The sequence below is a fragment of the Lissotriton helveticus genome, chromosome 9 (assembly GCF_964261635.1).
Source record: "Lissotriton helveticus chromosome 9, aLisHel1.1, whole genome shotgun sequence".
NCBI lineage: Eukaryota > Metazoa > Chordata > Amphibia > Caudata > Salamandridae > Lissotriton > Lissotriton helveticus.
Genome location: NC_136070.1, coordinates 1,227,485,174 through 1,227,512,152, shown reverse-complemented (window position 1 = coordinate 1,227,512,152; position 26,979 = coordinate 1,227,485,174). Strand labels below are relative to the sequence as shown.

Genomic DNA, 26,979 nt, shown 5'->3' with positions numbered 1-26,979 from the left:
TATGCAGCATCACGCTTTTCATCAGGTTGAGCTCTTCAATTACAACTATACTGCATAAGCTCTCTGCACCACAGTGTGGCTCCCCCTCTCCACACTGTGCTGATGCCCCGTCTAATCCTGTGCAGTAGTGAGTCAGTCCTTCCAAATGAAACATTTTAAAAACCGGTGCAAGAAACACCTTATCACCTCTCTTCAATCAGGACTTCTCAGCACTGACTGGGCTTCTCTGTCCCTTGCACTAACAGTGTCATTTAAATTGAATGATCAGCTCTTACTGAAGCACTCAGCTGCTAGGAAAAATTCTGTAGCATCACTCTTAATCAGCACTTCTCCTCAGTGCTCACTCTTGATGCACACTTATCATACAGCTGCTGTGCTCTGATTTGGGGGTGCCACGTTTTGTGGCCCTGATGGAGTTCCTTCTTCAGCTTTGCAGTTTCCTGTGATCTCCCCTTCATTCTCCTTCAAACATCTTAAGTTTTCATTCTGTTGCCTTTTGAAGACACATGCTGGTAGGAAGACACAGGAGGTAGGAAGTTTCAGGAACAGATACTCTATTAAGTAGCTAGCTTTATTCTTTCTTTGAAGATATCTCCACCACTGGCTTCTATGTGAGCCTCAAGACCTTCTGTCTATTCATCCCACTCAAGCGGTGGCTCCACAGGACATGCCAAAAACACACTTGGTGCTGAGACATCTTCCAGGCTATAGATTTGCTGAATGATGGCCTTACTGTTGTCCAGGAAAACTGCCTGGCAGTAATGTGATGTAAAGTGATATCAGACTTGTTGCAATTTTACAATCTCCAGCCCAGGTAACTATAATGTACACAATAAACAATTGTACCTGCATCTGTTGTTGTGCCTCACACTTGCCAAACGGGAGATTGCCCAATCGAGGAAGGGGACTTCCCTGCCAACAATGGGTGGGTGGAGGGTGGCTATGGACAGATGCATAGGGGCAGAAATCAAGGTATATGAGGTGCGTGGCTGCCCACAGAAACATAGGAAAATATGGACCCGCTGGGCTACGTATTGGGGCATAAACTTACCCTACCTACCACCATCAGACCCTCTATAAATTTGGCAATTACATCTAACTGACCCTTATATTACCTAGATGAGCTGTAGTCATCATAACATATACACTTAGACATACCACATTCAGTGAATCATGTAACCTGTGCCAAGATGTAGTTATTGGGCCTGTATTTGTGCAGGCTAACTTGTTTAAATATAACTGTTACTATCCCATTTAAATTGTATCCGTAATGTATGCTTCAGGGCTCCGCCCAACATGTACCATTAAACTCAATAAAATGTGTAATAAAAAAAAATTGTACCTGCATCCCTGGAAGTGAATTTGACATTAGCAATAATGAATTCCTTTGAAAAAACGAGTGACCATCAGCCACCACTGCTTTCTTCTACAAGTTAATTCACACAATTGCCACCAAGTTCCTCCTTCCACCTTTGCTTACTTAGCAGTCCAGTTGTATCAGAGAGCAAATTCGAAGCACCACACCACTGTACACCACACTGCTCACACCGCTGTGCCACACTAGTAGCGTAGCACTGGTCTACTCCATTCGCCTAGCCAATTTTTAAGCACCACCGTTTCTCTCTGTACTTTCGGCTCCTGTAATGCCTCCAGCTGCCAGACCTTTCCGCTGATCCGGATTGCATCAGGACACAGAACTGGGCTACATCGTCTGCACCTTCTCAGCCTCGACCACAACAGCATGCAGCCTCTCCTTCTCACCTTTATCAACTTTGTCCTTGGTGACCGGCTGGCCACCCCTTATTTGGTTCCTTTGGGGGTCTGTTACCTGCGCTCCATACATGCTTCCTTTGGATCTCTGTCTGGTACCTCATGGAAGTGAGGGATGGCACATGTGTTCAAAGCAACTTCACTGTGCCCACTGCCCATTTGCAAGACCGCCACTCTACCAGAATAGAACAGGAGCAGCAGCAGCCAACAGTTGTATGACGTTAATACGCATGCTTTTACCCCGCATGCCGTTAGAACGCAATTTTTTACCGCGACTTGCTGTCGGGGTTGTGCTGAAGTTTGAAATAGTATAATTTACTATTCCAACCCCAGTCTGCGCAACAGTAGGGAAGGTGTTGGAGTTTAAATCTAACACCTTATACCCCTTACAGCAAGCCATTTTCGTTGTACTGGCATGCGGGGTAAAAGCATTCGGTATAATGCATGCATTGTAACGGTTGTTTCCCGCAGCCAACATCCCCTCATGCTCTGTTGGAGTGCAGTAGGCATTTATGCCCCAAAATTACCCACACCTATGCGACTGGGCGTAATTGCAAAGTTTTCAGGTAGTTTTGTGCCACAAGAGTTATGCAAAATTACTCCAATTACTCCAGCATAATTTAAATTTCACCCAGGCCTAGTAATAACCTCAACTCTTGTCAGGGTAAACCACTAAAGGCACTAAATACACCTGAGCTCAACCCTCTGGTAGTTATGAGACAGGCCAGACAGGCTTAACTAAGAGACAACGTTTTAAGTATTTTTGCAGTACCAAAACAGTTGTAAAGTCAAAACACAAGATAAGAAAAATCCCAAACAAAGTCAGAAAGTTGGGAGTACATTTTAATAAATGGAATGACACCAAAACGACAAACATCCAATTAAGGAAACTGGAGTTATGAATTTTTAACTTGTGAGGTTCAAAAGAGCACAAAAATGTGTTCAACGCCAATTTCAGTCTTCTGGTTGTGCTTGAACAGTGACTAGGTGCAAGTTAAAACCAACCCAGTGGAGTATAGGTCGGGTACAAAAAACAGATTCCAGCCAGCCAAAAGTTGGAACGGAAATCAAAAATCCACATCGGATAGCGGCTGGACGAGGTCTCAGTAAACCATTGGCTTGTGGCAGGAAAGCTCCCAGCTGGAGAAATTTGAATTTCACACCCAGCGAAACACTCACTAACCAAATACTTTTTACTCCTTTGCCAGGTAAAGATTTGTACCTTCTGACTTAGTCACTTTTTTGGAACTGAGATACCTTCTCCACGAGGTCCAGCTCAATTGGATTTGCCGCTGCTGAAAAGTGGGAGCAATCTGAATCTTTGGCCCAGTGGCAATGCATCTTCATCGGATATGCTTGGCAGGTTTCTTCTGGTCCAGGGTAATACCTCACTTAATATTCATGCACAGAGTGACCATATTAGCAATAGTGTTAGTAACCTAAATAAAGTCCACAATGGGTTTAGTGTAGATGAACCTAAAGTTTGGTCCTGCTTGAAAAAGGTTTTCGAGAGATATGGAATAAAGGGGCATATTACCAAGGGTGGCGATAGGCAATTATCGCCGGTTTAGCGGCCGTTTTCGGCCGCTAAGCGGCGATAATTCTATCGTTCTGATGTTCTGATGTTAGCGACAGCTTTTAGGCGATAGCGAGTGGTTTGGGGCCCGCTTTGTATGTCAGCGATATTTATCGCTAATGACATGCAAAGTGGGCGTACAATATGTTATATGTTATGTTATAAGGAGATTTATACCGCCCACTGCTACTCAAGAGTGTCCTGTCGAGTAACCCTCAGTCATTATGCATGCCCATGTAATACTAGCGTGTGGAGCTTTCTAGCCTTTAATGTAACCAGCCTTTGTTTTCATGCCTGTCACTGTAAAGCAAGAATTCTCAATTAAGCTCGCTCAGCCTTTGTGATCTTCACTGTTACATATTTTTTCGATGTCCTTTTACATTCTTCAGGTGAGAAATCCAGGCACCTTTTGCACCATTAACCCAGGCACCTTTTAGAAACGTTATCTAAAGCTTCAGTGTTTGCAATATGGATTGTGCTTCAAAATCTATGTAAAGAACGTGTATAAAACTTTGGTAAATTTAGGGAGGAGCTAGCATTAGAAGATAAATTGCTTAGTGAGTTGATGCTCTGTCTCTCTGTAATATCGCTATTATTTTCTTATTTTTGCATAATAAAGATGTTTTGGGCTTCAAGTAAGCTCGGAGCAAAATTTGTCTTTCACTCCTTTTTCATTTAAAAAAAAAACCTGAAATGATATCACTCTTTCCTCCTAATCTGTCCTTCAACTCTGCTTTTCTGAGAACTTTTGCACCTTGCTTTGTTTATTTGAGAATATGGTGGCTTTCAACCACCCACCTATGGTCATTCTAAGTATTCTCAGGATCTCTTTCTACCTATGAGATCACAGCATAGTAAAGGGAACCTCTCTGGAAGCTTTTGGACTCCCCAACATGTTGTGATCTTACCAATTCAGCTAGCCAAATTTTGGATGCCATATTTTCTTTTCATCACGCCACTGAATCTAACCAACACAGCCAATTCCTCTGGACTGAACAACAACAGTGTTCCTTTCCCAATTGGGATGGCCACTTGAAAAACTCCACCAACCAATGTGTTCCCTCATACATATACCTAAACATGGAACAAAGTACCTCACGCCAGCTTGAAGTACCGCGTGAAGTTATCAGTGCCACCATCTCAATCATTCTTTTCAGCAGTACACAGCTTCAACCTTCTTCCACTGGATGTCAAGTGCCCTTAGTTCCTTTGGGACACCAAAGCTCCTATGGCCAAGACATTAAAATCTATATCAAGGAACTATCCACACTAAAATCAAAGAATCGTATTGTGAAATGCAAATGAAAGCACATCACTGATCCATAAGTCAAGGTTCTATACGATCAACATCTGAGACACTGCAAGCCAACAGTAAAAAAAAAACAGATAAGAGATTTTAAACCATCCTTGTTTCTACTGACTCTGCTTGCTCCTCAATAAAACAACTTAAAATGCACTCGGGATGCGAGAACTTAGATCTAACCACAGCATGAGCACCCACCAATCAACGCTTCTGCCCGCTACTATATCAAGAAAATAATGACATTGCTCTCGAGCCCATCCCCTTCACCATCTTCCTTGTAAATTTCCTCTTAAGAGCTCAGATTTAAGATTCCAATTTACCAAAAGATATTTACTCATCTCATAAAATAGTATGATATAGAACACTTCAGTACATGGTGGGGAGCTGCAGTCAATCATTTATGAACATTTTCTCACACCGTTTCCAATAATTATAAATAAGCCATTAATTATATAAGTTTAAAAAGTAAAGAGTCCTCAATTTAAAGTCATAAAATAATAAAACGTGAATACAAATTACATGCTATTCAATGATACCATTTATAATTTTTTTCAAATAATGAAGAAATCCCTGCCTACAAGCTTCGAAAGATTTTGTCATTGATTTGTCTGCCAAAAAGTGATATTCTAGGCTCTGGAGTCTTTGACAAATCTCAGTTCTCTAATTTGATATGGCTCCAACGAGTCTCTCAAACACAAAATCTCTTGAATCTTTTTTTGGTCACCCCACTTTAATGCCTATGTACCAGGTCATCTAGTTTTTTTTGTTGTTGTTTTTTTTAGAATTTTCTAGAGCGCGAACCAGACCCAAGGTAGGGTATCAGAGCGCTTTACATAGTGAGCAAGATATTGGATAGCACATATAGTAAACACGTGGCATAACAAAAAGAAAAAACATATCAAATAAAGACCACAAAGCAAAACATAGTTCAGGGGATAAAAGCAGAAAAGAGAGTAATTCTGAACGATAAAAGTCAATTCTAGATTGTGCAAGCCAGGACACTCCCTGAGTAGTTGTGCACTTTGCAAACCTGGTCATTCATTTTACTTTGTTTGTTCTGAGTGGATTTTAAAAAGATAAGATAAAAATATTAAATAGTCTTCTATTTGCAAGGCTGGTTTCTAGGTTTCTTCTAATTGTATACCTATGGTATGGCTTCTAGATATGTAAATATTACAGTATTATTATTGTATATCTTGGGGTGGTTTCCAGATTACAGGATATTATAGTCTATTGATAGAATTCATGGGACTGGTTTCTAAACACTAGAATGTCTTCTAATTTTATACCTGTGCTGTGGCTTCCAGATATTAAAATATTACAGTATTCTTATTGTATATCTTGGGTTGACTTCCAGATTACAGTATATTATAGTCATCTAATAGGATACACAGGACTGGTTTCTAGGTTTACAAATGTTAGAATGTATTTTAATTCTTTACCCGAGGCATGGTTGCTATATTTACTAACATTAAAACGTAGCCTTATTGTGCACGTAGGGCATGGGTTCTCCATTTCTAAATAGCACACTCTTTTGAACATAGTCAGATGTGAAATTTGTTTACCAATAAATATCTGAACATTTTCTAATTGTGTATTGTGCCTGAGGGTTGATGACTTATGAACTATATTGTCTTCTAAGTGTACGTAAGTGTAGATTTCTCAATGTATATTCCCTTCTCACTGAATACCTGAGACATGGTTTCTAAATCTGTCAACATTATAACCTTTCTACCTCTGTATCTCAAGAATGGATTCCATATTTGTGAACATTACTATCTTTTAATTTTATACCCGAAGTATGATTTAAATATTTCTGAATATTAACTTTTCTAATTGTATTTCTGGGGTATAGACTCCATATTTGTGAATCTTACAATCTTCTAATTCCATATCTGGGACTGATTTTCAGTCTTATGAATACTGCTGAGCTGTCCCTTATCCTAAATAATTGTGCCTGGTTTAAAGACCATTGATAAATATAATGTTGTCCAGCTGAATTCACGGGATATGATTGTCAGACTAAGCTATGATTTTTAGCATCCCATTCGGTTACTTGCATGTGGTTTAACTTACAACTCCATCACTTTTTCTGGACTATCCAACGCCTCACACAGCATTAGCTCCACCTTTTTATCTGGATGAAATGAGCCCAAAATCAGACATCAGAGACAACTAAATTTCCATTTGTTGTTTTATTGTCAAAGTAAATATATTTTATGAACAGCAAAATAAAATATACAGAATTGTCCTCTGTGTACAATGCTGCTTCCTAGATATAGTTTGACTCCAATTTACACATTTGTTGATACTTTATTAGAAGATATTTTATAAAGGTGCATCTATGTACAGTTTATTTACATACATTCATAGGATGTGAGATAAACCAGTTAATACGAGCAAATTCATGTATATTAATTTCTATATACTAGAGGAATGCATTACTAAATAAGATGGTTTCGCTATCTCGATAGTTCCTGCACACAGCATGTTTCCTGCATGCCCCTGCGTTGCACCAGAAATGCAGTGTTTAATGCAGATCCTGCATCACTGAAGGTACCCAGAGACTGGGTGTTCCTGCCCACTACTGGTTTATATCTTGTTTACAGTGATTCTGCATACCAGTAACTTTCCAGCAATATTCCAATAACTACTCTTTTCCTTCTCTGTGAAGATGGCAAGATGACTGGAAGCAGGCACTGTACATATACATGAGAGTAAAGCACTTCTTGATACATTACTTGATAAATTACTGGTTTCTTTGTACCATTTCCCCTATTGGGCCCAAGGTATTGGTAAGTTGCTGGACACAAGTCAACAGAATTTTATCTGGCTCATTGGTCTCTGTCCTACTGTTATATAGACATCTGACAGGCATGTTAACAAACTGAACACTTTAAGGTAGAGGTATTATAGTGACGTAGCACCATTCCACTGAAACTACATGGGCTCCGCATATGCACACGACTGCATGATACATTATACTGCATCATAAGACATTTCAGTCCTTCAAGCTCTTCATTTAGACCTTAGGAATGGCAGTGTCCAATGAGATAATCCATCCAAGCGGTGTTGGTTCTAATGAGGCACAGGACGAGCATACCGCGTTCACTCGCTCAACCATACACTGCTGATGGGCAGCTGAGACTCAACCGTTGACCCCTCCAAGTCCACATCAGTACAGCTAAACAAACAGGTTAAGTCCAGGTGTCCCTAATCACAAAGTGTGTACAATGTGGCTCATGCTTCATTTAGTGGAACAAAAAATACTGTCAGGTTCTTGTGGAAGCAGTAACTGTGCTGTTGACCTATTTTTGGTATCCTGTTGTGTGTCCGATTCAAGAGCTGACTTTGAGCATAAAGTGACTGCCTCACAAATCCCTGGGAGTAGCAGCTGGATATGATTTTAAGATGAATAGACTGAAAGACACATTTGAGAAGAACCCTATAACCCACATCAAGTACCCTTTGTGCAAGGGGCCCAGCAGGCTCAATGGTCCTTTGACTGAACTAGCAGCAAAACAGCCCATACATTTTCTAGGTGCAGAAGACATCGACCACATATAAATCAGTGTCTCTTCCAGGAAGAGAATGGTAGAAAGCTAAAACACAATAGGATATAAAAGTACTAGTCTTTCTCAGACAGGTTTTTAGATATATAAAAAAACATTCATATGTGGTGGCATCAAGTAACATCATTGTTGGTTCATGAGGCAATAAATTATCAGGAAGATGGTCAGACAAAGTGCTATTGTTGGCTATTCTCCATTGGAAAAGGGGGTCTCTGAGTTGGTCAGTTCGGCAGTCGTGGGGAGCGGCTGTTTCTGGGGAACCGGTGCACCTTGATATGTTTCGATAAGTGGTCGCTCCGGGCAAATTTTTTCTCGCAGACGGGGCACTGGTAGGGTTTTACACCAGAGTGCGAACGTCGGTGTCTGGAAAGCTCGTCCGATCTAGAAAACCTGTGCGAGAAAAATAAGAAGAAGCCATGAGTACAGATGCTCAGTTGACAATTCAAAGGTGATGAATGCAGCATTGACATCTTACTTCTCAACAGGACAAGGATAATCCTGCAACGTATGAGTGTTAAAAGCAAAGAGATGTAGTACATCTAATAATCAATCAAAGTGTGCAGCTACAATACTTGGGTGCAGCCAGAAAATGGATTTGCCCCAGACTGCATGGGGTGGAAATGGGAATCTTGTGAACAAATCAGAATTTCAGACACAAGTGTTCAAGCCAGAGGGCCTTAGCAGAAGTTTAAAAAAAACTTTGGGGGAAAAAAATGGCAGATGGAATTTCTTATGCTAATAAATCACTGTCTAATTATACGTTACCTGTCTCACATGTCACTGACAGACAGAGCCCTGGAATACTAGAACTCAAGCCCAAAATGGCTGTGTTCAGTGGGTAAGGCTACATTCTAGGAGCACACAGTAGGAATGCACATCAAGGACTATGCCATTGAGGGTGAGAGGATCACCAACAGAATATGGAGCAGATAAACCATCCAGAAAAGGGCTGCTTGATGTTTATCAACCCACAACCATCATAATCTTGGCCCGTGCCATCATCATGATAAATCTTTATGATACCACAGTCATCAAAGGATACTTTTATGGCATCACAAATTTCATGAATGGCTTCTGTTAAATGGGGGGCATCTACAGATGATAAATCATAATGGGTCTCAAGCATCATCAAACAATGGAATGTTCTGGTATCCTTATTATTGGTGAATATTGATGATGTTGAATTAGAAACACTAATATTTTCCTCATCGCTGGATGACCACTTCTAAATCTTTGCAATATCACAACCATCACTTTTGTGGCAAAACACACAATAATGAATAGCTTTTGAGGCATCACATGGCATCATTATATCATCCGCACTGTCTTAGCTTTCGTCGAATTACAGTTGTGGTATATAACGTTTGTGACACTGCGGAGTTGAAGAATGGATAACCGCTGTAACATCACAGCCACCAGGTACGGCTTTTTGGTCATAGAAACCATGATGAACTGTTAAGAGTAGGCTTGTGCAGTAAATTCCGTTCCGCTCGCGGAATTTGGGTAATTTCGTGTTCCGCGGAGAACGCGAAAGTGCCCAAAATTCTGCATTTGTGAAATTTTTTGCTTGTTCGTGTTCTCAAATGCGTGTTCGAGAGATATTTCCCCCCCAAGCACGCAAACAGCGATTGCGAACAGTAAAAAAGCATCGCGAACAAGCAATTCCGCGTGTTCGTGGAATTTTTGCGTGTTTGCAGAGATTTTCTACCGTTTCGCGGAGATTTGCGTAACGCGATTACGCAAATTCTGCCCACCCCTAGTTAAGAGCATAACTCTCTTACTCCAGTTCACAGCTCAAGAAGCTAATGCTGTCAGTTCCTATTCTATGCTTTCATTTGGACCGTGTGCAGCTGTTTGTATATGTGTGAGTAGTGAAGGGAGAGAGGCCAGGTACGGAGTGAAGGATGAATAGGACCGCATTGATTGGCGACACAAATACCGATTCATTCCACACCCAAAAGGCTTGATTAGATAGAAACAAACCTCTACTTCATAGCTGCAGACTCAAAGTCCCATCAACTGATTCTATTAATCCACCTCCTTCCAGAACCTTAGAAATACTGGTTCCTGCAATCGAACCGTGAAGCCGTAATGTTGGGTTTAAGGGTCAGTTATCTTTGGATCGAATATTTATACATGAGCAGTTTCCAGGATTTAACACTACATCCAGTTTTCTCTAAAAGTGTGCAGCTCCAAGTCTTGAATTATCCAGGCCCAATGAGGACAGGTGACCATCGTTATAAAAGATAGTGCCAATAATGTTCTTCATTCAATGACTGCATCGCTCTTTTGATCCGGTCCTGCTGTTATTGTTGGCTCGAAGAGTAAACCTCGCTTTTCCTCCAATCCACAATCCACTTGGCTGGTGCTCATGGCCACCAGCCACAGCTAGGACATGCAATCAGAGGAGTAATTAGAATGGAGAGCTGCCACCATTTGGCAAAGGAGACCAATCCATCGTGCCTGGCATGGGGTGCTGGCACCCCTCTGGCTCATCTTTGAGCCCTTCGAAGCTTTCTGGTGCTGGGGACATGAATGGCTGCAACTGGGTGCTCTGATGCACTGGTTGGGTCAATACAAGCCGCAAGAACATTTGAAAAGAGGGAGGTTGCAAAGAGGTTTCAATGTGACCAGATTTAATCTGCAGAGAGCTGAAGGCATAGGGTTTGAGGTACATGTGAACCTTCTGCAACAGCTATAATGCCAGGCAACCAATAACAGTAATCTGAGGACAGTTCAGTATCTTTTTAATGCAGCACATGAGAGCCATTTAAGTGGTGAAGAAAATAGGCGGTGAATAAAGACTGTAAGGAAGGGATAGAGGGAAAGAAAGATTGAAGAAGAGAATGAAACAAGAAGGATGAAAGGTATGCATGAAGGAAGGAAGCGAGGGAGGAAGAAAGGAAGGGAAGAGGAAAACTGATAGGGAGAGTGGCAAGAATGGAAGAAAGGGAGGAAGGAAGGGAGGGGAAATGGAAAGAAGAAACAAAAGAAGGAAGGACATGTAAGCAGAAAGAAGAGAAGGAAGGGGGAGGGAAGAAGCAAGGAATGAAGGAAGGTAGCAAGGTATAAAGGGATGGAGGGAAGAAGGAAGGAAAGAAGGAATGAGGTGAGAAGGTGGGAAGGTGGGAAGGGAGAAAAGAAAAATGAAAAGTACAAAGGAAGGACAGACGAAGAAGAGAAGAGGGTTGAAGTTCAGAGAGGAAAGCAGCAGGATAGAGAAAGCAATGAAGGCATGCAGGAGGGAAGGAAAGAGAAGATTAAGGAGAAAGGAAGTAAAGAAGACAGGAAAGAAGGAAAGAAAGAAAGGAAAAGTGAAAGGGTGCAAAAAAGGATGGGAAGAAGAAAGAGAGGAAGAAAATAATTAAATAAAGCAAAGCATGAAAGGAAGGAAGGAATGGTGGAAGGAACCAACTATCTACGACTCTAAATAGGGCAGATGGACCATCAGTTTGGGAACACTGTCGAGTTTGAAGCAGAGTTCTCTGACAGGCAAACTCTAAATTGATGTAAATGTACATGTATTTATATAGCGCAAATCACCGACACGGTATCTAAGCGCTTGCTTAGGGAACCGTCCTGGTATTCACCTGTGAGAAACCCCAGCAGGGTGTCCACAAGGTGAAAGCCAGGCATCCCACCACGAGGGGCCGTAGTGGAGATTAAGCAAGCTATTGCCCAGAGTCACAGAATGTGACCCCATGAGTCGAGTAGGCACCGGAGCGAGAATTGTCGAGTCCGTGGAATTTTTGAGCCCGAGACCTGCCGAGGCGGGGAATCGAACCCTGGTCCACGGTCGATCTCAGTTTCCGGGTCTGCCGCCTCTAACCACTGAGCCACGCTTCTCCACTTATGAATGAACTAATTTAAAGTATTTATAAAGTGCACACTTTTTCCCTAAGGGATATCCTGGAGATAGACCTCATCAGGCCCTAAATGTCTCCAATTGGATCAAACATGGAGATAGGACCCTGGAAGTTCAGGTCTCTAGACTGTGGAATATATTGAACCCAAGCTTGAAAGCAGAGCCTAACCATTTGCATTTCAGGAAGACCCTGAAAACTGTCTTGCCTTTTAAGTGGACAATTGATTGCAATGAAAAATATTAGACTGGATGCACTATCCCACTTGAGCTTTAACATTCACCCATTATACTTTGCGCTATCTGTGCAGCCCTGCCAAGTTTCCCATATCCGAGCATGACTAGATGTTGCAGTCCAGATTTTTTTTTTACCTTCTGGGACCTGAAGTCGTGTTTATTCCACTATAAAATGTGTGACAAATTAAACAATTGATATTACAACTAGGGAAAAGAAACAGTATGTAAAGCACAACCAATAATTAAAAAGTACAACAACTAATTAAAAAGTACAAGGTTGAGTTTATTTTTAAATGTACATATTCATATTAAAAAAGACTCAGTGCAAAATCAAATGCACTAATTAATTCTAAAAAATCAACAGTCATACTCAAATAACTTATATTCAACAAATTTACACCAATTTATACATAATAAAACAGTGGCGAAAATTGTATCAACCGTGGTAGCTATGGTGAAGGTGACCACAAATGTGTTCTTAAGCTCTGCAGTGATCTGAAAGTCACAAGTTCAAACACCAGTAAGGCATGTTCACCCTCCATCTTTCCAGGGTCGGTACCTTTGATAACCATAGCCCTGGATGATAGTAAACATCTGTTATTTCACAGCACTTACGGCGATAGAAAGACTACTGCAAAAAAAAAAAGATTCTTCTGCAGAACAGCCTCTAATCTATTAGAATGAGTCACTTCTTACTTACTCAGCCCTGTCAAGTTTCCCAGCTCCATGCACAATGTGCTGCGCCAGTCCATGTTTTTCTTTGCATTCTGGGACTTGTAGTCTTGTTTTTTCCACTATAAAATAGGACTACAAGTCCCAGAATTCAAAGAAACAAAACATGGACTGGACCACCACATCAAACATGCCCCTAGAAAACATGATGCCCTGTGCAACAAGAATCAGTTTACCGGGTTTGGTGGCTCAGTGAACTAATACATCCATTCCAGAAACCTTTGTTTGGCCTAAAGGCCACAGGTTCGAGGGTCAGTGGGTCCACTGATCTAATCATCCTTCTGAGGTTGATAAAATGAGTATCATATAATTTGGTAATTATGAGCACCTGTTATTCAGCACCAAGGTCTCTCAAGGGGTGAACGTGCGCTTTACAAATAATAATAATAATAATAATCCACATTTGTAAAGCGTGAACAATCAACTTAAGGGTCTCTAGGCGCTGGGGGCCATTGGGAAGATTAAGCAAGCTATTGCCCAGAGTCACATGGTGCTGGACTAATCTGCCGCCGGCACCGGGGATCGAACCGTGATCCCCTGATTCTGAAGTCAGTCGCCCTGGCCACAGCACCACACCTCTCCAAATAGTCATGAACCGAGAAGCCTCTTGACTAGAGGGAGCCAATCACAAATTATTTACAATTACCTTGGTAAAGCCAGGAACTAGTATGAGCGTGAGCCTTAGCCAATGTGAAATCTCTTTACAAAAAGCTGAGACTTGATAAGCCACTCAACAGTATTGTATCATTAAAACAGGAAACAGAACCAGTAACAAGTCAAGAACTGTCAGAAACACTGAAAGTTTCAAAGCTTCCCATCAGAGGAGAGAGAGTTCTTCTGAAGGTCAGGTTCTGCAGTGACCAATCAGAGCTTAGATCGCATGCACAGAGAGGAGAAACCTGTGCCAAGTTTTATAAGGTGTTCACCTTGGCATTCCCCCAAAACTGCAGGACACTGGCACAGATCAAGTTACAAGGATTATATAAGATTATTTCAGTTTGCGAAAGAACATGGGAGCAAGGATCACAAGGTATTATGAGTCTTATAAGATTGACTTTCCATGAGTCGCATTTATTTTCTTGATAATGAGCTGTCATTAGGCTCCTCTTAAGGGCATGTCTTGCAACAAACTCGATTATCTGCAAAAAGAAGTCATTGTTGACTTAATGCAGCATTGAAAACCCTACAATGACCTTAGAATTTGATACGGCATTGACTTTAAAATGATGGCATTTTTAAAGCAACCTACCAACCAAGAATGATCAATAGACAAAAGCAGATAAAAGTGATTACAAGCACCAAAAGCGTAAATAGTAGATATAGTTCTAACATGGTGCTGACAGTGCATATATGCAGGCATATAAAACAAGGCAGTAATCACATCTGCTCCTACCATGCAAACCCTGCTCTAAGTGGACCTCGACTGTGTGTAGGTGTGGAGCCAAGATCCCCCAAAGGGACGATCCAACCCCATTACCTCATGGGATAGAATGAAGGACCCCATCTTGGTCACGAACTAGACACCCCTCATGAGATAAAAGCGCTTTGAGGCAACCAAAGGCGTTACACAAGCATGACACAACATCATGTTTTCTACATCTCTCGTCCCTGATCCCACGTTCTTTGTTTTCATTTCCTCCTCCCCTATCTTGTCCCTCGCCACCCTTCCCTCTTTTCCTGCTACTCAGAGCTTTGAGGCATGCTACGGTCAGTCAATCCACCATGACACAATACCAAGATCCCCCTTTCTTCTTTCCTGCGCCCTTCCTCCCCCATTATTTTTCCTTCCATCACATGTTCCGTCCACTCGCCTGCCCTCTCCTCCTCCTCAGCTCTTTAATGTGTTGTAATAGACATGCAAAAATACTTAAATGCAATAATTTCTAACAAAGGTCAATAAGCACACGGGCTGGGGAGGTGCAGCCGGACCGCTGAGGGGTCTGCGACAAACCCTACCGGGGGCCAGAACCGAGGGCGGGCAGCAGCTGAGCCCGGGAAAACGACCAGCGCATATGGGTCAGCTTGGTTTGAAGTGACCAATTGGCGTGAGCCCCCCGGGTGTGCCACAAGCATATAAGTGTGTGGGGGGCCCTGAGAGTACATGTGTCTTTGTCATTGGCCCACCCACCCACACCTGTAAAGCGGGTGTCGCAGCCAAGGATAACGGATGGGCTCAGGCAAGGTGGGGACAGCACAATGGGACAGCTGAAGGAGCGCAATAGCCAAAGGTGGAGCCGCTCAAGAGCATGCTCTTGGGATGCCTCACAGCAGGGCCACGGGGAGCAGGCTATGGGTCAGCAGAAGGCGGACAAGGCACTTGCAGCACAGGTCAGGCAATAGGGCCGCCCACAACACTAGGCAGCTGGTGTAGCCTACATGCCGCAGCAGAGGTGCTAGACCCTTCCTGAGAAGGGGTGTTCGCTCAGGACGCTGTCACCGGGTGCTGTTAGGGACTATGTACCACGGTCGGATTGGTAAGGTGGGCATTTAGGCAATGGCCGAGGGGGCGGTATCCGAGTTCCAGCTGTGGGCTGTTTTTTTGGGAAGCCTGGGGGGCCGATTTGGGCTGTGTCTGGTGTGTGCAGATGCCGCAAGCGGCCCAGGGGGGGCCTGAGTGGCCTTTGTAGAGGCAGATGGGAATCCATTACCTCCCTTTCATCAACAGGCAGAGGTGTCACTCCCTTTCTCTCGCTGGGCCGGCCAATTAATGTATGTATTTTGAGCAGGGCAGGGGGCCTGAGCAGAAGTGGCCTCACTTGTTTTCAGGTCTGTTTTTTTCTTTAGCTAAGTAAAGTTAAGAAAAGATGCCTCTGTCAGAGACAGAGGAGTCCCTACCTGTACGTAAACAAACATTTCTAAAACCGCCATTTTGTCACTTTCATGTGTGCTGCATGTGTGCTGCATGAAGCAGCAAATATGAAAGTGACAGAATGGCATTTCTAGGATTGTTTATGTGCAGAAAGGGACACCTTCCTGTACATAAACAATCCTCCCCTGCACAGAGGACACCCTTGCACCCTGGTGCCTGCGTAGGCGCTAAGTTGCTAAACTTAGCACCATTGCAGAGGATACGCAAGGCTGCGCCACATTCTTGTAAATATGGTGCAGCCTTGCGTTTCAGAAGTGGAGGAGAGAGGCGTTAAGCCAAGGAAGCTAAAGACACGCTCCGCCACTTCATTGTACATATCCCCCTTTATTTCCAAAACCATAAAATTACAAAACGTGCACCTCTTTTGTGTCTGTGCTTATGGTTTCCCTTTTCAGCCTAAACACGTGGCAGCTGCAGGAGGCAGATACATCTTTCTAGAACGAGCCCCAGGGGATCCGAAGACACCGACTTCTTGATCCAGAAATAGTTCCAGCACTTGGTGCGTTCTCTTTCTGCAGCAGAAAAGCAGCTCAGCAGAAGTGCCCTGCTGTGAGAAGACAACCATGCTAGGGTTTTGAAATTCACAAAAAGAAAGCAAGCTCCTCCCCCTCAGGAGACAGGGAGGACGTAGAGGTCGATTCCCCAACATTCCATGCGTTGCGGAAGTGAGATCATGCACCCTCTGACCCCCATGATATCACATGGATGACGTTTCTGCGACCCTTCTGTTTGAGGCTTAGGTCTGAGAAGAACAGAGCGACATGGAATGGAACCAAGAGGCAGAGGAGGTGGTTTTTAGGCCCCTTTTACTCTCTGTTTTTGCACGACCGTCATGGCCCCTGAGAACTGGGCTAGCAAGGTCAGCGTCATGGAAATTAAAGGGCAAGTCAGATGTAGCAGCTGCTACTTTCTACCCCCAATTGAGGTCCATGGCAATAGACAGCTCTTCCGTTTCACCAAAATTCTAAGAAAGTGCCAAAAATGTACTAAAAGTAAAAGTACTAAAATAAGACAACCACTTTAGGAGTTTTGATTTTTGAATAGTGCAGATTTAGGGGACTCTAATTAAAGATGTCAGCAGTATGGCCAGTTTCAGCTTTATAAAGTAATTACAAGAAAGTTTTGAGATTGCTTCTAAAAGCTGATTCCGAGGGGATGCAGCGGAGACTGCGAGGCAGAGCGTTCCACAATTTAGAAGCCAAATAGGTTAAAGCACTAGCAATCATACAACCAGTTGTGGGAAGGAACAGCAGTGGACTGGGTGATAGGACAACAGATCTGTTTGAGACATGGTTTCAGCGTGCTTGGCCATAGTTAGCTTAACATCAATGCTTGTTGTGCTGCCGGGCTCAGCGAAGCACCAGCCAGACCTAAAGGCTCGTGAGCAGGGCAGTATTTGTAACAATGTCTTATCATGTTGAAAGAACCATGAACCTTGCTCGTTCACTTCCACAGAATGTGCTGTTTGCATTGGGTGTGTGCACGTGTTGCAGTTTGCCGCGGGCGTCGAGCACTACGCTGGCATTCCATTGCACAATGGCCGCCTCGGCGTGCTGCGGCATGCAACCACGTGCGCATTGATCCTGCTATAACAACACTCAATGTTCCCGTCAGCCTGCAGGGTTGAGCATGTCAACATGTTTGCACCTTCCCAGGACTTAGGTTGTTGTTGTTCTCTGCATGCGATGGTGACGCACAACTCTACAACCTTCACACATACGCACATGGCTCAACAGGTCATTGTACCCTGGGCCACTCTTCGAGCAGTCACATTGGGAAATGAACAGGATTATGTTTGGAGTTCTGGATGAGTTCTACACCAGTATATACAGATTCCTAGAAGCTCACCAGATTTGGAGTGGCAGACCTCCTTGTAGAACCTCAAGTATTGGCCATGCAGATCTTCGGTTGACCAGCTATAACTGGGTGATTGACTAACGAGTGGAGGTGTCGAAAGATGTCACTCTCATTAAGGCATCTAAAATCCTCACACTGCCTACCTTGCATCTACTTCCTGCTATGTTCTTGGAATTCCACACTGTGCTTTGAATAGCACTGCTTTCACTTGAAAGGAAGTGTATCTCTGTGGGTTTTTTTTTAACACATGCTGGTATTTGTTGGCAGCATCGGTGAAACGAGTCATTAGTTTCTTATCTGTTCGCACTCCTGCTACTGAAATAGTTTTGTCAAGATAACTGCATCATGCTGGTGCTTTTTCAGTCGTTTGAAGATTATGTTTAGTTATGCTATGTTGTTGCAGCAATTTTTATTTGTAAAGCGCACCAAAATAGAGCTTCATGGCACTGAGAGGCAACATAATGAGCAAAGGATTTAGAAAGTAAGATAAAAACAGAAGGAAGGAGATTTAATTTTAAAAAAGCCTGGTTTTAGGCGATTTTGTGGATACGTCTAAGCGGACTTCTCCAGCAAGAGCCACTAGAAGGCAATTTCAGAGGTTGGCTGCTATGATGAAGAATACATCATCTCCAGAAGTTACAGCCCCATCTCTAGGAACATCTCAAAGGAACTGCTTGGAGGAGCGCATTGATCTGTTTGGGCTGGTACAAAACCAGCTTGAACGCTAAAATGGCGGGGTGACTTGGATATATGACATTGGGAAGGATGGTGAGTCTTTGTTGTAGACGCTCCACCATCTTGGGGACTAATGATGGTTCGACATTGCGGCCTGTGTGACTATAGTGCATCAGCCTCATCTGAAATCAGATTCAGCTGCCCTGGGTCAGTCACCCTTGGATGGGCGAGGAGGCGGGTTCATTTAAATAGGACAACCAATAGGAGACCTCCATTAGCTTGCTTTGAAAAAATTACAGCAGGAAATTGTGACTCTAAGCATCACACTTATAGGGTTCCTGTGAATGTCTGCTAGAGTACTGTGGGTTCCAGGTGTGTTGTATAGGAAGGTGTGCTCTGGTTGTTTGATTTTCCTTCTCTCCTCCTAATGAGTGATTTTTGATTATGAAATTCCTAGCCATAGACATTGTTGATGACATCTGTAAAGAGGATACGTGAATTAACATAACTGTTCCCATAATTCCTTTGGTCAGTGTGTCTATCTTTCTGCTTCCAGCCTAGGGCGGTAGACGCATACCCTCTATACTGCTGTGTGCCTCCTATGCAATATTTCTAGAGTGCAAGCCTAGCTGAGAAAAAACAGGGAACCATGCATCATTTAGGGGTTGAGAGACATTTGAAGCTTGTGTACATCAAATGAGGATTTATATATTTTCATTAAACCTCTTGAGGCACAGGGAGACTGTTATTTGCACAAGGGTTGGTAAAGTGCCAAAGCTTAGACTAGGGCTCAGTAAGGTAGTCATTAGACCACACCTCTTTCTTGTCTGCTCAGAATTCCTAATATCCCTAATATTCAAATATCCCTTGTGATATCGAAACTGGACTACGCAAACGCTCTCTACCACGGTATCCCCGCATACAGTCTGCGTAGACTCCAGACCGTTCAGAACCAAGCAGCCCGGCTGGTGTACGGTCTTCCTCGGTATCACCACTCCACCCCTCTTCTTAGGGAGCTTCACTGGCTCCCTATAAAGGAACGGGCCCTATTTAAGATCGGTTGTATGGTCTTCCAGGCCCGCCAGGGCACTGCCCCCGCCTTCATCTCCTCACTAATCAAGTCTTATGTACCCGTAAGAGAACTCCGGTCTTCCTCCAAGTCCCTCCTCCATATCCCTCGCTTCACTCGCAAAAAGTGGGGCGGGGCCAATTTCTCTACCCTGGCTCCAACCTTTTGGAACTCACTCCCTGACCACCTCCGCTCTGCCACTCAGTATCTCCCCTTTCGCAGAGATCTGAAAACGTTCCTCTTCAGCCAGGCTTTCCTCACTTAATCTTCCTCAAAATTCCCTTCACCTCTCCCTGGTCTTTCCCCCTCAGCTGCCGATCCCCCCAGCGCCAAGAAACCGCAAGGTGTACGCTGCGCTCTAGAAGTATTTTAAATTAGAAATTAAATTACGACCATTTCATTGAAACACTTATTAACCCCTTCGCTGCGGGGGTTATTCCCCCGCTGTGCTGGGGGGAGGTGGGCGCGCAGAGCTCAGCTCGTCATGAGCTACGGCGCTCCGGTGCTCATGACGAGCTGAGCTCGTCACAGGTGCATTGGCTCCCGTGGAACGCTCAGCACAGCAGGGGAATTCTCCCCGCACCTGAGAGTTCCATGGGCCTTGACGAGCTGAGCTCGTCATGAACACCGGAGCGCCGTGGCTCATGACGAGCTCGTCATGAGCACCAAAGGTGTTAATATAGGTTGGTAAAGCCTCTCCGTCTCCTTTTGTAGAAGGAGACCTCCTGAGACCTTTTTCCAAATGCAGTGCCCTCTAGAGGCAGCCTTATTGTTTTGCAACATAAAGGCTTTTCAGTGGATGTGTTGTGTTCTGCAGATTAATAATGTGTGTAACGCAATCACAGACCTGCCAACTCTCATGCTGCTACTGTTTGTCACATGATATTGACTTCCTTCACAAGGTCACCCAATAAAGAGCCAATATCATAGGGAGAGCACCTGATGAATTTGGAACCCCTGCACAGAGTTGGTTTCCAAGAGTTTCCAGCTCGTCTTTGGAGGCTTTGCATAGCCAATGTCCATTATTGGTGTTTACACCTCCTCGGGACATCAGCACCACCCTGAGGAGGCCCCTAGGCAGTCGAAATTTCACCCCCCTTGCAAATTATCTCCTAATACCCAATGCACCAGATTTTCTTTGCAAACTGACAGCTGCCAGAAGATGAGCTTTTAATACACTAACTGTTATGTGAATCTGATGTCTCTGGTTAATGTACTTTAAGTCGTTAATGGGCACATTACATTAATACCGTATTTTCTCGATAGAGTCTTTAATGTAAAGTTTTCGTTTCTTTGAGTTGATTCATTTTTTTCTATCTTTTGGAAACAATATTTAAGGAAACTTGATTGTAATTATCTTTCAAAATCAAATCAATACTATTTTTATCCATTGTCGCGGGGCCCCTAAAAAGAGTGGGGCCCATTGGCCGGTGCCTACTTTGCCTTTTTGGTAATCTGGAACTGTTAGCATCGGCCCCAGAAGCTATTGCATTTGATTTGTCTGCCTTTCTTTTAGGAGAAGGGGTTGAGGTGGAGGGTCCCAGTACTTCATAGATATGCTCCGCCCAACGCCCCGCCCACTTCAATGTCCCGCCCCCTTCCCCACTTTGTAAATATTTTTGAGAAGTTGGAATGTCTTCAATCAGTTATTTTACAGATTTTTCCACCCAGGTTTGCACTCCTCGCGCCCTGACATGGGTTTCTATCAACACATAAACACAGGGGTTATTTCGGTGAGCCCTCGCCGACCCTCAAATATGTACAGTATGTAACACGTGTGTATCGGAAGGTCCTGGGCGAAGGGAGGGAGAGGAATATTTTTAACATATTAGCTCAGACAGCTCAGCTAACAAACACCTCATGTGATGCATTTCCATCATCACCAGTTCTGTGGACTCAGCGCTCCTTTTCTTCTGAGCCCCCACGTCCCTAACACAACACTAAGCTGAACTTTTGGGAACAAAGAAACTTGGCACTGCTTAATTTGTTATAAACATGCACAGTGGCATAAGAAAGATTTCCCTTAGAAGCCTGCTGGTCCTTTATGGTGGACTTTCCGGACAACTCTTTCTTCCAACACCTTCCACTTCCTGGGCCCGATTCACAGAATGAACTTAAGACTCAATCCTAAACTTACTACTATTTTGGTATTCACAGAATGCACTTACTACTTTTGGTATTCAAAGAAGTTAGGATTTTGTCTTAAATGTGTCTTAAAACAGACTTAAGACAAACTTAAGACAGACTTAAGACAGCCTTAAATTAGGATTTTGTCTTAAGTCTGTCTTAAGTCTGTCTTAAATTTGTCTTAAGACAAACTTAAGACAAAATCCTAACTTCTGTGAATACCAAAAGTAGTAAGTTCATTCTGTGAATGCCAAAAGTAGTAAGTGCATTCTGTGAATACCAAATAGTAGTAAGTTTAGGATTGAGTCTTAAGTTCATTCTGTGAATCGGGCCCCCTGTCTTTTTATCTCACTACTTCAATATCTTTTTCATCCCAATTTTTTCCTTTTGTGGCTGTTTTCCTACACTTCTCTTCCTCCTTCTTTCTTCCTTATCTGTTTTTCTTTCTCTTGCTGTGGGTGAAAGTCTGATAAAAGGAAAGTCCCAGCTCCCAAAAATAAGCCAGAAACAACCAGCTACTAAAAGTCATAGAAGCTAAAGGCATATTCCGTTTTAAAGGACCTGCAGACAGAATGGTAAAAGCACCAAGGTTGCAAAGCAGTCCACAGGGGTTGCATCGTAAATGACATCTCTGGGTCCAGGGCTGGGATACCACTGACATAACCCATGCAATTCTTGTGTGCTCTGGATACTGGTTTTGCCTCGTGACCACAATGATGTGATCCTAACAAAATAACACTGGGTGACGGCTACGACTGTGAAAGGGTATTTTTCGAGTTTAGGGTAGGTGTGGGTATTTGGGTGGTAAAGTTCTTTTTAGGGTTTGGGGTGAGTATGGGTTTTTGGATGGTAAGGGTTTTTTAGGGTTTAGGGTGGGTTTGGGGTTTTGGGTGGCACAGGATTTTTTTGATTTAGCGTTTACGGTGTGCATGGGTTTTTGGGTGGTAAGGGGGTTAGCGTGTGTGTGTATATATATATGCATTTGTTTAATATATTGATAAATAAATATATCCGTATATATCTATATCTATCTATCTATCTATCTATCTATCTATCTATATATCTATATCTATATATATATATATATATATATATATATATATATATATATATATATATATATATATATATATATATATATAGGTCATACTTACCTGGTAAATTTTTACACACATGCTTTAAATACGCAAATTTCATTGTAAAGGCATGCGTGGTAAAGGCCTATGCGTGGTAAAAACTTGAGTGGTAGTTTTGCTGTCATTGTAATGACCTCGTTGTAAAGCCATGCGTGGTAATTGCTTGCGTGGTTCCGTCATATATGAAGATCAGGGAGTACTCCACATACTCCTATATGTGCAAGGGTTGTGGTAAACGGATTTCTACAAGTGAAAAAGGGCTGCACTGTGCAAATTCACTATTCTGCTAGGACAAAGTCTGTGGATTTTTCGCCCCATATAGACAGAAGATGTAGTTTCCTCTTGTGCAAGTTTTTGGATTTTGTGAGTCAAGACAGATGCCGAAATCCATAATTCTCTCGATTTCAATGTTTTCAACTTGCCCATAGTCTCTCCTCCAGTTCTATTGCCAGAATGGGAGGTGTTTTCAAGCAGGCTAACTTCCAGATGTAATTACTTTATAAATCAGAAACTGGCCATGCTGTTGACATCTTTAATTAGAGTCCCCTAAAACGCACTATTCAAAAATCAAAACACCTAAAGTGGTTGTCTTCTTTTAGTATTTTTACTTTTAGTAAATTTTTGGCACTTTCTTAGAATTTTGGTGAAACGGAAGAGCTGTCTATTGCCATGGACCTCAATTAGGGGTAGAAAGTAGCAGCTGCTACATCTGACTTGCCCTTTAATATCCATGACGCTGACCTTGCTAGCCCAGTTCTCAGGGGCCATGAAGGTCATGGCAAGAACACAAAGTAAAAGGAGCCTAAAAAACACCTCCACTACCATGTGAACAGTCCAGACCGAACTGCCAAGCCATGTCTTCCTTGGACCGGAAACAAGCATCCTGGGACCGGTTTCTGGCTATTCAGCCATCATCAGCCAGGCTAGCTTGAATCCAGTGGCAAAGTGAGCAAGGGACCCACATCAATAAAATTGATTTTTTCTCTTCCTCTCTTCGGACCAGTCGCTAGCGCCGAGACACCTCTACGGGGGTAGCTGTGTGCTTTCCAAATGTCCTGAATTGAATAGAAGCAGAATGTTGAGGCTGTGCCAGAGGTCTGGGTCTGGTGGCTCAGTGGACTAAAGCAGCCACTGCAGGGGCCTGTGTTCAATCTCATGGTCACAGGTTCAAATCCCGGCGGGTCCACTCAGCCTTTCATCCATCAGAGGTAGATAAAATGAGTACCGTTGGGTAACAGTAAACATCTGTTATTCACCGCCAAAACACCTACGGGTAATTGTGTGCTTTACAAATACACCTGTTAATTTAACTAGCAGCAAATGCCTGCCTTTCTTAGCTCTGACTTGTGTCAGGTAATATCCAGCATCATTATTCATTCCAGAATGTTCCTTTACTTGATGATGTCTCCTTGGGTTTTGCAACCGATTCTAGCATCACTCACCAAAGGGATTATCTAAAAACAACATTGAGCAACAGCAGAGTTTTCTGGCAAATAATGTTCCAGGTGAGCAATTAATGCCCTTATCATAATTTCTTATCATGAGGTAGCTGCCCAACTCTCTCTTTGTGTGCCTTTGGGTTGTGATGTGTAACTTGGGAGGCGTGCAATAAGCCCACGATAATTCCCTGTATTATTACAGTTCACTCCATGCTGGATTCATACTCACAGGGCCAGAGCTATGAATATTCATGAGCTGGGTGCCCAGGGCTCCAGTAAAGGGCATGGGAGGGTGCTCTAGGGATTAAAGGGTGCTAGACCCATCAGGACTGCACCCTTTCTGATCATGCCCACATTGCAAAGGTGACTGTCTCAGGTGGCACTGAGTGTCTCCCAAACATCATGGGAGAGTTCTAGGTCTGACGTTAGTGATCTGAATGTGATCGTTTCCCTCCGGGGAGAGTTACTGCCTGCCAGAGAGGGTGGTATCACTGAGCACTGCCACCAGCCACAAACTTTCAGTGCACATCAGTGTTTTCCATGTAAAATGTACCCTAAGTTGGCAACAGGGCACATTGTTTTGCAATATATACGAGCAATCAGGCGCGCAACGCCCATTGAACTCAAGGGGCTTCAGCCCCCCCCCCCCCCCCCCCCCGTCGTGTGTGGCAGCCTGGGATGAGACAGCTTCCCGGGAGCACACACAACCGCACCCGAGTACTTCACAGGTCTTTTAACCCCTTGCATGCTCATGACGAGGTCAGCTCGTCATGAGCAACGGCGCTCCGGTGCTGAGCTGAGCTCGTCATGACCGCGCCCGTTCCGTGGAACCCTCGCATGCTGGGCTGATTCCCCTGCAGTGCTGAGCGTTCCATTGGAACAGGTGTGGAGCTCGTCATGAGCACCGGAGCGCCGTAGCTGATGACGAGCTGACCTCGTCATGAGCATGGGGGCGCTGTACGTGCCCCCCGCCCCCCAGCACAGCGGGGGAAACAGCCCTGCACGGAAGGGGTTAAAGACCTTTTGCTTGTTAAACAGGCCTTGCTGCTGTTTCACCCCTTCTAAGAGCCCCTGCAGCTCCACTCTGCATTGTGCTTGAAGAATCAGCCCCCACCCCCGAAATATTATCTTAGCCCCCCCTCCGAAATTTGACTCTAGTTGCGCCTCTGCGAGCAATTCACTCACTGTATAAGGTGTGATTTACAGAAGCAATGTAGTTGAATGCACAAAAAGTGATTTCTTCGTTGCCCACCAACCCTCTTAGAATTAGCAGAGTCCTTCTGACGCTTAGGGTCACTCACAGGTCAGCCTCACTGTAGTTGACTCCCTACCATCTTCTTGCCATGGAGGGCTACTGGGTGTTTTCTGCAGAGGGGACAGCTCCCAGAGTGGGCAAGATTCTGTTGATGGCAAGGCGCTGCCTGCTGGCCCTATTACACATTCAGAATGTCGAACCCGAATGTGCTCACCTTTGAACTGTCCGGCAGAGCTAATCATTTTACATGGTTAAAAGGTCACCAGTGACGCACTGAGCAGAAACAGAGACGATCGAATCTGCCAACAGCGGGTCCTTGGAGGTGGCAGAGAGACATGTCGTCTTACACTGCCCTGCTACAGAAAGAGGAATAAAATAATAACTAACCCGGTATTTATAAAGTGCGAACTAATCACCCCTAAGGGGCTCAAGGCGCTGGGGGCCGTCGAGAAGATTAAACGAGCTATTGCCCAGAGTCACATGGTGCTGGGCTGAGCTGCCGCCAGCACCGGGAATCGAACTCCCCCGTGTTCGGGAGTTAGCAGGGCCGGACTGGGAACCAAAACCGGCCCCGGCAAAGTGCGCGGCCGGCCCCCCAGGGGGAGGTCTGAGCTCTTTGCAAGGCCAGTTTCCGGCCGATTTTGTTGCAGGGCCGATTTTGCAGCTATGCTGCATAAACGGCCCTGTAACAAAAACGGCCCCAAGGTGCCCAAAACCGGCCCCCACCCTTTCTGCGCACCGGGGGATTGCCCGGTGCCCGCAACGGCCAGTCCGGCCCTGGGAGTCAGCCGCCCTGGCCGCTGTGCCACACCTCTCCCTCAGAGACAGAGGACAGACTGAAGACAGCGTGTCCTAGGAAGAGAGAGGCAGAGACATGTTCTGTCAGACTGCCCTGTTACAGAGAGAGGACAGACTGAAGACAGCGTGTCCTGAGAGGAGACAGAGAGACATGTCCTCTTACACTGCCCTGAGGCTGTTACAGAGAGAGGACAGACAGAAGACAGGGTTTCCTAGGAAGAGAGAGGCAAAGGCCTGTCCTCTTACACTGCCCTATTGCAGAGGGAGGACAGACTAAAGACAGCGGGTTCTGGGAAGAGAGAGACAGAGACATGTTCTCTTACACTGCCCTGCTCAGAGAGAGAGGACAGACCCATTCTCTAGCTGTATTTATTACACTCCATAAACACGACATTACAATTCAAAAGTTTTCTTCATATTGCATAACATTTCCATATCTTTACAAAATTCATACAGTTTAATACAGCAAACTTTTTACTAATACACTGATCTCCAGCTCACATATTCTCACACTCCATTAGGAGTCATGATTGACCACCTCTCGGGTCCTAATGGCATCGTTTACAAGGCGAACTCTCCACTCCCTCAAGATAGAGGGACCTAGGGCCAGCAAGGGCGCTGCCCCCCAAAAAGGATCAAACCAGAGCAACCCAGTAAAGGGACACCCCCTGACACCCAATCGGGGGGATGAGCCTAGGCAAT

At 44.1% G+C, this 26,979-nt stretch overlaps 1 protein-coding gene across 1 annotated transcript in view; it reads right to left on the bottom strand.

The window, feature by feature from the left end:
• Positions 1-6,829: 6,829 nt before the first annotated feature.
• KLF15 (KLF transcription factor 15) overlaps positions 6,830-26,979 on the bottom strand; it is a 37,519-nt gene continuing 17,369 nt past the window's right edge. The window contains exon 3 of the mRNA XM_078661721.1: positions 6,830-8,611. Within this exon, the coding sequence (XP_078517847.1) occupies positions 8,443-8,611 (169 nt within the window). The 3' untranslated portion in view covers positions 6,830-8,442. The remainder of the gene's footprint in view (positions 8,612-26,979) is intronic.